The sequence below is a fragment of the Prunus mume genome, linkage group LG5 (assembly GCF_029339155.1).
Source record: "Prunus mume cultivar Tortuosa linkage group LG5, ASM2933915v1, whole genome shotgun sequence".
In the NCBI taxonomy this organism is placed as follows: Eukaryota; Viridiplantae; Streptophyta; class Magnoliopsida; order Rosales; family Rosaceae; genus Prunus; species Prunus mume.
The window spans coordinates 24,428,504-24,441,559 of record NC_142702.1 but is presented as its reverse complement, the minus strand read 5'-3'; the positions used below and the strand labels follow the sequence as shown (position 1 = coordinate 24,441,559).

Below are 13,056 nucleotides of genomic sequence, written 5' to 3'. Positions count from 1 at the left end.
CATCATCATGCATGTATAGAACACCAAGCATAAATTACAATATTTGGCAAAAGGAGAAAGAGCACATCATAGATGGGTTACCAACCAATCCCAAATAGAAAAGAAGAAAAGAAGAAAAGAAAACAATACAAGAGGGAAAAAAGAGCTGAGAAGAAGGTGACAAAAAGGAAACATCTAGCGTACTTTGTATTTTGCTTGGAAAAAAAAAGGATATTGCACCAAATGTTATATTCATCAACCCTTTTAAATTTTATTATTTTTTATTAATTGTTATTTTAGTTTCACTTTGATTTGATTTGATGAATAGGCCGGAAATGGAGGGTCAAAAAAGGTTGTGGAAAAGGAAAAGTGGGATGAAAAGAGAGTTTAGGCCGGAAAGGATGTTTTACCATAGGCCTAGGGCAGTAGTAGGTTAGGGAAAATGCACTTTGATGAATATATTACCCACCCAAAACGCAAAAGGGGAGGAGGCAGCCACTACCAACTAACCAACCACATGCATAAAGAAACCAACTAATTTTGTTGGTTTAGGTTTAGGAGGTGAAACTTAATTTGGTGGGTCATGAACCATGATTAGGTAAATCTTCACAAAAGTAAAAGCCTGCTTATGCGGAGTAATCTTGCTCTAATTAACCTTTTTGCTTCAATTTGCAGTACTAATTGTGCTTGAATTTGGGCAAATTGGATTGGATGCCTTGCTTGCTTCAACATAAATCCTCTGCAGTTGTGAAAACCCATTATGACCACAGTAATAAGAGCAGTGGTAAAAGAGGGCAGTAGAAGCTACCAACAAGAAATTATTTACCCCCAGATAATTAATCGTGGGCAACTATTAATTTTCTTGGCATGCCATTGGACATCATTTTGTTGGTTCTGAAAAAGATTTAGACAAGGCATGGAATGAGCAAGCATTAACAATTGTCCCCATGGCATGCATATATAATAAAACAAGTAAACTTTTTCCAATTGAGGAAACCCCTTACACAATTTGGCTTACTTGGTCATGACTCATGATAAAGTGGCAAACAATTTTTTTCTTTTGTCATTGTTTGCTTTTTGGCCATTTGATTAAACAGCTGGCTCCTCCTCTATAGTTTGGAAAACTATTTAAAAGCCAAAAGTCTATTTGAAGAATGACTGTTTATACATTTTTATCCACAATCACATAAATATATATATACACGTTCTTATACAAGTGATATTCTATTTTAATCTAAACTACAGGAAGGGAGATTCGAACTTGAGTGCAAAATGGAGAATACATCCGCTCTAACTATCTACTCCACAATCATATATTTTAGGATTTTGAAATGATGACTCATCCATGAATTTTGAATGGGGAGCATTCTGATGTGGACTGGGCATGGTGATGAATATTTGGGTGTCTTAATAGAATCATTCTTTTTATGAAAAAACAGTGACTTCTCATTGATTTGGTGTGCAGCAGCCGCGCTGACCCTTCTACATGAAGATACAAGTCATGCGCAGCAGACACCTCATTTGTAGGAAAAGTTTCAATAGTCAATAACAGGCAAAGAAAAAGCGAAACGCATGAAAGCTACACTCGAGAAAAAGTGAAACCGCAGCCATGAGAGAGAAGAGAACACCCACCACCAATCTCTCAAATTACAAGCATGTACAAAAAGAAGTTGGAATTTTTTCTCTCTTTAAACAAATCATGGAACTTCAAATAGAGGACCCAAAATCCTATATTATACACTTCAACATGAAGGAAAAAAAAAAAGACTACTTTTTCTTCTACCTCTAGAAAGGCTCCAAGAACTGGCCCCTAATATGAAGGCCCCCACTCTGGAGAGAAATGGTCAGTTGCTTGAAAAAGATAACCCACACTCTGAAAAACTTTTCTGCCAACACTACAAACATTCTATATTCAAAAGAAAATATATTGAAGAGGTAAAAAGCTAAAAGCTAAAAGCTAAAAGCCAAAGACAAACAAATAGCTTTGGCTATTTTTTTAATTCTGGGTTTTCATCATAAGCTTTAGCTAGCCCACCACCACCTACCCACCCACCTTCTCAAGTTTCTTGAGAGTGAGGATGAAAAGACGGATATTGGACAACCCATTTGGGGGAAAATTGAAACATATAAAACTGAAAAAGGGTAGGGGAAGAAATATGGAAACAGTTCTCTTCCTACCCCCTGAGTACTCAATCTGAAATCAATGGATTCACACCTGAATATCTGATTCTTGTTTGTTTGACCTCAAAATATTTTTGATCTCGCTTTTGCTTTTTTCTACCACCCTTGGTTCCTTGCCATTGTAGAAAGGTTAGAGTGGAGACCACAATGCATGTCCTCTGGCAGGCAAAGAATCCTATTATATCTTCAACCCTTTTCACAAACTACTAGTCCTTTTCACTCAATCCAATGACCCCCACAATCCCTCCTCTTCTCTTACTATCTCCACTTACAAAAGTAAAGCTGTTTGCTACATTACTTCTCTTTTCCTCTCTCTTTTTTTTTTTTTTTTTGGTGGGTGGATTTCCCTTCCTTTGATGTCTGTCTATTCACCTGCAAAATTTGGGAAAAATAATTTGCTGTTATATATTTCAAGCTACAAGTAAAAATGTACATTTGAGTTGCAGAAGATAAATGAAGAACTTGTAATCTACATGTATGATTTTGAAATTTTGAAGTCACAGTAAGATTAGAACTATAATGAGAGAAAATAGTTTGAACAAAAAGAGAATTGCTTAAAGCAACAATGTAAAACTTTAGAAATTTGACCCCTTTGGCTTTTCCAGGTTTACCCCTTGTCTGTTAAAAAGTTAGTTGGGAAGGAAGTGTTAAGTGCCAGTCTCTATCTGGTTACAAGCTCTAAACATTATTTTCTCCAATCTATTATAATGGATGATGCATCCAGCTTCTTGTGGACAGGAAAACCATCCAACACAATTTTTTTTAAAAAAAATTCTTTTATGTATAAGACTCCTTGTATGTACCTACAATTCTATTCACTAGGCTTTTACCTATCATATAGGTCTTTAAGGATGATTAAACAAGGCCTCAGCATGGCCCCAGTGATTTGTGTACACCAAACAACATTTCCCGTGTTTCAAGAAAAGACAGTTCTCCTAGAGCATTTAAAAAATCATGGACCGCAAGGCACTACGTGTACAGATAATGGTGCATGAGAGACATAAATCAGAGACTTGATTATTTGAAGGAATATGCTGCTTATTTCAAGCAAGGCATCTAAGTAATTTAAAGAAGATGAATGTTTCAGTGCCAAATGAGCTAATAGCTAGATAGTGTGGATGTGGTCTTCGCTCAAATAGGCATGTGTGATTCAGTAGGCCAATGCCATACAAGCAAAGCAATAAAATTTTGCCCCTAACATTCAAAAGAAACATGCATGCTCTCACAAGGAGAACCTTTTTTCCGGACTACGGAATTGCCTTTAGGACCACAAGGATTTGATTCTCTTCTAAATGACCACAACACCCCTCCATGCCTTTTTCTCATTTTTTGTTCGCTAAAAATATCCAAAATGTCCTTAAATATATTCCAAACTAAGTGTCGGTAGGCCGACAACAGATGGGGCTATAAGCAATCATCTAGTTTTACCTTCTTCTTTTTTTTAGTGTAATTTTTTTTTGTTTGTTAAACAACAACAAACTGGTTGTTATAAAGGAGGAAGAAAATGACAAGACCAGCCCACGGAGAAACAGAGATTAAGAAATTTCAATGCCTGCTCGTGACTACGTGTCAAGACACCTAATTAATCAATGCCACCATATTTGAAGGAGAAAGTCTAAGAAACAGTAGTTGTATACATGCCATCATGATAACATGTTGTAATTAATAAAATCAAACAATAAGATGACATGTAACCATTATTAGTGGAACCCCCCATATGATTAAGTAACTCATGCCATGTAAGTTTCAACAAATTCCAACAACATATCTTTATTAATTTGATATACCATGCTAGCATGATAACATAACATAACATTTGTGCCTAACACTTTCTCCATTTGAATTTTAATAAACTTCTGACAACTAATCATAGCACTGACAGGAGATCTAACCTAAATTTGAGGATTAATTAAAAAAAAGTACAAACATCAATGAAAACTACAGGGATGCACAGACATGTTTAGTCAGAATGCGTCAAACTCAAATGTAATACATTAGTGCCACTTGACCAATGTTGTACGAATCGAAAAAACAGTGGACATGGTATGTTCTTAATTTCAATGGACAGAATTTCACTGTAGTTTAATGATTAAAGGGGGAACATTGTTTTGAAAAGAAAAGTTGTTTTCTTTTTCTCCAAATTTCTGAGGTATGAACATAGTATAGAAGATGAGTGAGGTTTAAACATAACAGAAAGCACATACCTTTTGGTTTTGTTGCAGGTAGTAGGCTAAGTGGTTTTGGCAGCAGCTTGCTTGAAGGCAACAGTGGGAGCTATTCTGCAACTCCTCCTCTGATGCTCCAAAACCAGTTCTCCGGCAAACCAATCGAGCTTCTCGAAATTGCTCTGCTCACCAATTCTCTTACCACCGAAGAGTACTGATTCAACATTCTTCTGTTTCAGCATTTCCTCTGCCGCTCCTACCAGCATCTTCACGTTGTTGGGACTTGGGTCTGTATCTACATTTGGCCCGCACCGTCCCAAGCTTGTCCCATTTGCCTGATAAACACCATCCAATTATTAGCTATGTTCAAAAACTAATTTCCAGTTAGCATATTGATTAAGAACCTAACAAGCGAACCCACTTAGAATTTATAAACAGCCATGCATATTAGTCACAGGTCATATTCAAACCAAGCAACCCACAAATTGGGAAAGATCCAAAATTTATAGGATATATTTCTAATAAATAAATTGTTTTTTACCTAACAGCTGAAGCCATTGGGATTTGGGTGACAGCTCTAATTTAGGACCACCTCAGAGATAAAATAAACCGTAGGAAAACAGAAAATGACAAAAAGTTGTGGGTCAATGATAGTAACCTTTTACCCAGGAGTAAGAAAATAGATTAGAATAGTATTCATTTTGCTAAAATGGAGAGAAACAACGACAGTCAGATTAAAGGTAATAACCCCACATTCTTTCTACAGATATTAAGATTTTAAGAGCCTCAGACAGAGATATGTACTGGAACAGGAAAATCAGAGCAGTAAGTTCTGGTACTTTGACAGTACATAAAAATTGTCCTAGTAATAAGGGCTACACCTCTAAATTATAAGATACTTGTTTATTAAGATCAAGCAATTTGTGACCACCCCTAGCAACTCCATACCCCAGCTATCCAACCATTTCCATCTAATTACTACTTGCTGCAATATTACAGGGTCAGGAATCCACAATCAATAGCTACGTCCTTTGAAAAGAAGATTGGTAAGACAACAATGGGCATTACCCTCTTTTTAAAAAAAAAAATACAGGTCATGGTTTCCAAGTTTCCACACCAGGGGGCAAACCAAAGGCTAATAACTAAGAACAAAGAAACATCATTCTAGAGCCTGCCCCAAGAAGCAAACTTCAAAGGTATCAAATTGAAATCCAGCAAAGAAATAAAGATGAGAAAGTCTTTAATTTATCAGTGAAATCAATAGAATGCAATGCAGTGGGACCAAAACTTTAAAGCCAAGAACCCAAACCAATTTACTGAGACAACCCGCCAACTGTAGGCTTTAGGCCTAGTTTGTGTAAAAGACAGAAAGTCCTAATCAGCTAACCTACGCCGGACCAACCAAAATCTCCATTCCTTCTCTCGGTCCCAAAATGAATTGAGAAAAAAAAAAATCAGAGCTCACAGGCTCACAGGCTCACAGCCAAACCCAAAGCATAATCACGTGCAATCAATTCAACCAGGGAAACAAAAACCAAAGGTCCCCCATTTTGCTTCACTTGGTCTGTGCACTTTGCAGCATAGAGCAAGCTATAAAAAAAACTTGCAACGCTCCCCACTCCACTCCACACCAGGCCAAATGTTTTTACGTTACAAAACACCCGCATTTAATTGCATGAAAGCGAAACCTACACCCCCAGCGCAAGTTAGTACTGACAATACGTGTGCAGTCTGTATGTATGTACACATTTTACATCCTATTTCTGAACAGTACCAGCCTGGCTAACTAATAACAATGTCTCGTTGCACAGTTGGACTTGCCCAAGAAACGGCAAAAAACAACCAAACCCAAAAATTAACTCTATGCCAAAAAAAATTACACAAATTTAATTAATTGCGCACGGTGCGCACGTTAGAAATAGCCTAGCGTACACGTACCTGAATGCGCACGTAGTTACTGCTTCCGCACTGACCAAACGCCATGGCGACGGACTGGTCCACCAGGTCCGCTGACCCGTCGCCGGCAATTTTGGCCATGGGCCGGACCCATTCCTTTGCCCTCCACCTCTTCACCTGCTCGTACTCGTACCTCGCTTCTTCCAGAAACTGGCCGGTCCCTATAGAAAGGACCATTATGTCCTCGACCCCTCGCACGAACGGAAACTCCTGCTTGTTGTGCAGCACGTGCGTGATCGCCGAAGCCGCCGGGTTGCTCATGGCCAATCCGCCGTCCACGGCGAGGCACCGGGTCTGGTTGTTGACCGACCGCATTTGAACCGGTTCGAAGACTCCCGGCTCGGCTGACGTGGCGCGGCAGACCTCCCAGAGGCGGAAGTCGTAGCTGTCGGTTTCGAGCGCGTCGGCGCGGGAGAATAAAAACGGCGCCGTACTGGAGAGGTCGTAGCAGGGGATTAAAACCGGCTTGAGCGTGTCTTTTAGAGTCAGGGTTCGATCGTTATTGGCGAAGGCCTCTTTCATCGCTTTTTCCAAACCGGCCGTGGCGCTCAAACCGGAACCCGAACCAGAACCTCGGATGAACCGGCGGAGGAACCCGCCCGAACCAGCGGAGGAGGAGCGGTTGTTGAAGAAGCTCTTGCCGTGATCAGCGAGGAAGCGCCACGTGTCGTCGGCCTTGAACATAGGCCGGGCCTGGTCTCTGCTGGCGAAGAGCATGGCGGCAAAGATGCCTCCGACGCCGGCGCCGGCGGCAACGTCGAAGTAATCGGCGATTCTGGCGTCGGGATTGCCCGATTTGAGCTTGAGCGCGTGCTCGAGATACGCGAGGGCCTTGCCAGAGAGAATCCCCCGCATGCCTCCGCCCCCGTCGATGCTGAGTATGCAGATTTTGCCCCTCTGGTTCTTGATTGCCGAAACGGGGGTTTCGGATTGGGGCTGGGTTTCGAGTTTGGGGTCGGAGGGGGGCGGGGACGGAGAGACCTGCTTGGGGACCCAGAGTTTCTGATCGTCGTAGCCGAAGAGGAACTTGCTCTCCAATATGGAGAATATCTCGTAGCTGAGCTTATCGGTGTCGATGCTCGGCTCTTGCATTTCGGACCGAGTCGAAGTCATCTTTTCCCCCCAAATACAAAACTTCGGATTAAAATTTCGGCCACCAAACACCAACACACACACAGAGACACAGTCCTCACTTGGTTTCGATAATATCCATGAAAACACAAAAATGCTTATATATAGGTTAGACAAAAGGAATTTCAACTCTCATTTTAGTCTCCGATAAAGAAAAAGAGGGAAAGAGAGAAACGGAGTCGTTTTGGAGGTTAGTCTGTTTTCTTTTGACAGAGCACGCCACCAAAGCCAGCTAAACGCACAGAGAGGAGTAGCATGAAAAGCTCAACCAACAAAACCAACCAACCAACCAAAACAAACGCACACCAAAACCCGAGAAAGAAAGAAAGAGAGAATGGCAATGAAGAACGCAGAGGAAGAAGAAGAGGAGGTACAGGCAAACACACAGACTCTCTGCAGAGCATGTCTGTTTCTTATATACCCTTTTATTTTATTTTAATTAAAAAATACCACTCGCTCTTTCTCTCTTTTTCTCTGACATTAACTAAACGACGTCGTTTTTTAGTTTTAACCGAGTTTAACCCGGGTTAATGGTTATTAACTTTTTGTCTTTTACACAGTTTACCAATGGGTACACCGACGGGTGAGGCCGTTGGTTTACCCTCCTCGCTCAATCCGACGGTCAGGAGTGGGCGCTTGCTATTCGTCCGTGATCAACGGTCAATTAGGGGGGTAAAGAGAGAAAAATTTCTATATTTCGCGCCTTTGTCGTTACCGCGTGGGGCCCAGCGCGCCACATCCGTCGGTGAGAGAATGGAGACGCACTACTTCTACATGTACTAGTCCGCCTCTCTCCTTCTTCTGCTGCTCTTTGGTCTAAATTAGAACTTTTCTTAGTGACGAATTTGACCCTGATTAGACTAGATACGGTTAAAGGTCGTGGGGCCCATTTTTGCGTCTTACGTGGTGACGTTTAAGGGTGGGTGGGCCCCGGGTGTTGAGTCAATTGGCCTGGAACAGTGAGCTCTGCTTGCCGGTTGGGTTTGGACTCGTTCTCGGCTCTCATAGGTGAAAGGTGAATTTTACAACTGTCATTGTAATAATAAATAAATAAATATATGGATATAGTAGTGGATAACATTTGTTGGCCAATAGCAATTAATTAATTAATTTAAAACAAAACACAGAGAGTACTTGTTTTTGTTTTTGTTTTTTTGGTGTCATTTGAGATGTAGATGATTTTGGTGGCACATTGGTGGAGGGAGTTGACTGAGCCACCTTGTAAGTTGTAGCCCATGTAGGTGTTGTCCCTTTAGTTTTGCCACAATCCTCTGGGATTTTTTTTGCCACCAGGGGGCAATTGTAAAAAAATAAAATAAAATAAAATAATTAGAAATTATCCTGAAAATTTCTTAGGAAGAAGAAGCAGACGCGTACGTGTAGCCAAATTTATTGCAATTATTCTTTCAATCTCTGTCATGTTCTAATTATAGGTCTTGGTTGCTTCTTTAATGGTGTTATTAGAGTAGGAGGGAAGTTGTCAATCCTTTTTCTCAATTTAAACCTGGTTTGTAATAGTGTTAAGAGTATTTATACGATATTCTAGTTTATGAAGTGAAGGACTTAAATTTGGATATAAAAAAATATGCTCATGATTCTAGTTAATTGATCTAACCCACGTTTATTATGTAAACGACCAAACCAATAAACAAATAATGCCGGATTTCCATTTTAACCTATTATTTACTCTCTTCAAATGCTCTTCTGACTTTTCATCATTCTCCTGTTTTGTCTCTCTATCTATATTTAGAGACCAGAATATGTAAATTTTTAATTATGTCACAAAAGATTAACATTTATTTATTTATTTAAAATTTTTTTTTAAAAGGCAGTGTTTTTAAATACAAGCACACGTGTTCAAAAAGTGAAGTTGGTTAACGAAACTGTAAATAAGTGTAAACCTTTAGGAAGGTGAATCAATTCAACGCAGAAAAATGCGGGAAAATTGACTATTTTTTGTGTTGAGGTAAAAAAAAAGAAAAAGAAATTTGTTTATGGAATTGTTAGGCCAAAAGCCTGATTTGAAGATTTGAAGATTATTAGATTGATTGATTGGCTAGGTAGGGCATGGTGGGCACCTTTTTATTTGTCAAAGAGTTGACAATTATATATCTAATTAGCTTAATTTAATTACTTAGGGGTGGTTGATTCGGCAGTTTCATTATGTCTCTCCTCCTCTCCTCGAAGAGTGTTGAGATTGTTTAGAGATAAGAAAGGGAAAGTTGATTGATTGATGAACGCATGAATTGGAAAAGATTGATTTGAAAAGCCTCTAAAAATTCACAAACCATCGTTTTAGTGTTCCACTAATCTTTATTGCTTTGCTAGTGCTTATAAACTACTCCCACCATGTCGTTTCATCAAGCATACCGTACAAGATTTCAATTCAACAAAACAGACCTATATTGCGTTGTGCTAGTCCATGTAGAAGGGTGAGTTCCATAATTACTCAATTTGAATCTAATTTAAATTAAAACACCCAACGAGCGTTGATCAATTTCCGAATTGGTAAACGGATGTAATGGGTGCACCTGTGTCAAGTACGAATGTGGCTTGGCCTCTAGTGAGTGAGTATAGGGCTGTCAAGACATGAAATTGAAGTGAGTATTCATTCAAGGGGGGGCAAGAAACACAAAGTTTGTAGAAGCTCAAAGCTGCTAGCTTATATGTGTCCCAATCTCATGTCATTTTGGTAGGGGCTAAATTCAGGCACACCATACAACACACAATGACATTATGGCCCAACCTCTACCCTGCATCTCTCAATGGCCCAACGGAAGACTAAGGCTCAAACTGGCTTGAAAATCGGCAACACGGGTTGGCTTTCCTTTGTGCCTAATTCCTATTCTTTCCTAAAGTATATATGATATTTCCTAATTCTTTCCTAAAATATATATAATATTTCCTAATTCTCGTTGGAAAACTGCTTTCCAAATCCTTGTAGGGTTTGTAATCATATTCTTTGTATGTATAAATAAGAGGGTGTAGTTTCGTTCATTCTTGTTTTAAGTGAATTATACTCGTCATTGGTGATTAAGGTGCAACAACCCTAAATCTTCTTCGAAGAAAACAAAATCATGAATTCAGGTATATTTGCTAAACGAAGCTTCTTTTTTTTCTTTTTGGTATTACACGTTTGTTTGCTAAGTTTGAATAGATCAAATATTATTAATATTTTTTTAATTAATCATACATGATTCTTGCATGTTGTATCAAGCTCTTTAATTTATATATTTTCATTTATTCAATTTTCATTGGAAACCACCTCCTTCATCGTTCTCTCTCTAATTACTTTTTATTTTTTTATTTTTTATGCCTTTTGTTTTTAGATTGGGCAAGCCTGTGTCACAATCTTTTGGACTTAGTTTTACAGAGATTAATCTCTCCAACTGACTATTTGCGGGCAAGTCTTGTTTGCAAGTCATGGTATGGTGGAGCAAAGAATTACAAGGAACAATTGGCTAAAATATCAAGTTGTGATCGTTCTCCTCCAATGCTCTTAATTCCTACCGGCAAAAATGGTATATGGAGACTATTCAATGTCATGGATGACAGGTTATTAGGTTCACAATTAAAATTGGGGAAGAGGCGCTTTTGTGGGTCTTCAAAAGGATGGTTAATAGCAGTAGAAAAGGATTTCACAGTATCCCTAATAAATCCCTTTTTTAGGTACAAAGGTACGAGGATGAAAGAAAATTCAATCATTCGCCTTCCTCCAATAAACCCTCCAAATTTTAATAAACACGTATGGGCTAAGATAAGTGACCATTTTGTGTTCAAGGCCTCAATTTCAACAGATCCCATATTAAATTCAGCCGATTGTATTGTTGCAGTCATATATGAGGGGATGAAGCGAATGGCTTTCATTAGACTTGGTAAAGAGAGAACATGGATTTATGCAGATGGAAGGCATTTGATTGAAGAAGTTGTTTTTGTTGAAGACAAATGTTATGCTGTTGATAACTGGAGCAGATTGTTATCTTTTGATGTTACTACTCGCTCTAACCCAAATATAAAAGTGGTTGCAAAGGGCATCAAACGAACAGGTAATACCACAAGATATCTTGTGGCTTTAAATGAGGGAAAATTTTTGATGGTCCACAAAACATATTATTTTGATTATGAGCGTAACAAACGTGAGACAGGGAATATCAGAGTTTTTGAATTGGATTTGAAAGAGTGTAAGGCCCAGTTTGGGATTGCTGTCACTTTTAAAAAAAGTTGCTTCTGCTGTGCTTTGAAAATAATTAGCTGTAAAGTAAAGTAGCTCCGTGTTTGGTAAACAATATTTTTAAAGTGCTGTTAGTACAAAAAGCAGTGTCAAAACCGTTTGGTAAGTTTTAATATAAAATTGTTGTAACTGTGAATAATGACTAAAATAGACATGATGTTAAAAGTGTTATGTACTAATCATGTGGTAGTAGTGGTAGTGATGGAGTGGAGGTGGTGGTGGTAGGGATGGCGCTTGTAGAGGTGGTGGTAGTGACAGCATGGTGGTGGTGGTGGTGTTGGTTCTGGAGATGGTGGTGGATGTGGAGGTTTTGAAGAAGGTGGTGGTTGTGGAGGTGAAGGTGGAGTTGGTGGTGGTGGAGGAGGTGGTGGTGGTGGTGGAGATGGAGGTGAAGGTGGAGTTGGTGGTGGTGGTTGTGGTGGTGGTGGTGGTGGTGGTGGTGGTGGAGGAGGTGGTAGTGGTGGTGGTGGCGGTGGCGATGGCGGTGGTTGTGGAGGTAGTGAATGTGGTGGTGTAAGTGGTGGAGTTGGATGTGGAAGTGGAGGTGGTGTTATTTTTTAAAATGAATGATGGTATTTTGGGAATTAAAAAAATTCATTAAAGGTTCATCTCTGCTTCTTTTGAAAGCAGCTTTAAAAAGCAACCCATAGCCGCTTTTAAAAGCTGTCAAAAGACCACTGCTTTTAAAATAATCGAGATATTTTATTTTTACCAAACATCTAAAACTGCTTAACTTTAAAGTGAAGCAGGTTTTTTGTGAAAAAAAGCAATCCCAAACGGGGCCTAAGTGGATTGAGAAAGACACTTTAGGTGGTATTTCTCTTTTTGTGGGTGATAACTCTACAATATATGTGTTGGCTTCAGAGTTTTCAGGATGGCAGCTGAATTGCATATACTTGAACCATGATAATGATTTTGTGAGCAATGATTTAGGACCAAATCGACCTTGTGTACCTCATGATTATGGCGTGTATAACGTCGAGACACAAAGCTTTTCAAATTCGTATGGTGCACGGGCTAAGACCCAGATGGAGAACGCCCATAAACCAGTAATATGGATCGTGCCAGCGTCTCAATTGTAAAAAGCTTGTTGTATTTTTTCTTAATCTATTCTTACTTTGTTGTCACTTAAAGATATTTGGTATTCTCAATATTTGATATTATTGGTATTTTATGTTTGTCGTAATTCTGTTTGATTGGGTTTTGTTTAATGCACAGATTCCAATTATGCATTTGATTATTCATTGAATATGTCTAGTTTTTCTGACCATCTATGTATCTGAATGCTTCAGTGGGAATTGCCTACTTATGTAACAACCCAAAATAATATATTTGCATACAGGACAATGGCATTAGGTGTGGTTAGTTACAGGACATTGGCATGCTAATATCCCAAGCAGAGGTCCTATGGTC

At 39.1% G+C, this 13,056-nt stretch overlaps 1 protein-coding gene across 2 annotated transcripts; it reads right to left on the bottom strand.

The window, feature by feature from the left end:
* Positions 1–1,401: 1,401 nt before the first annotated feature.
* On the bottom strand, positions 1,402–7,815 carry LOC103332375 (patatin-like protein 6). 2 transcript variants are annotated; one of them, XR_016127350.1, is made up of 4 exons: positions 6,264–7,815; positions 4,365–4,660; positions 2,195–2,532; positions 1,402–1,495 (listed from the first exon to the last, which is right to left on the bottom strand). XR_016127350.1 is itself a non-coding variant. In XM_008235109.3 (3 exons), the coding sequence occupies exons 1-2, from the start codon at positions 7,392–7,394 to the stop codon at positions 4,391–4,393; spliced, it is 1,401 nt and encodes a 466-aa protein (XP_008233331.3). In that variant the 5' UTR covers positions 7,395–7,815; the 3' UTR covers positions 1,541–2,532; positions 4,365–4,390. The 2 variants fall into 2 exon arrangements, 1 of the variants encoding a protein (XP_008233331.3); XM_008235109.3 differs by lacking the exon at positions 1,402–1,495 and having other exon boundaries at positions 1,541–2,532.
* Positions 7,816–13,056: the final 5,241 nt, after the last annotated feature.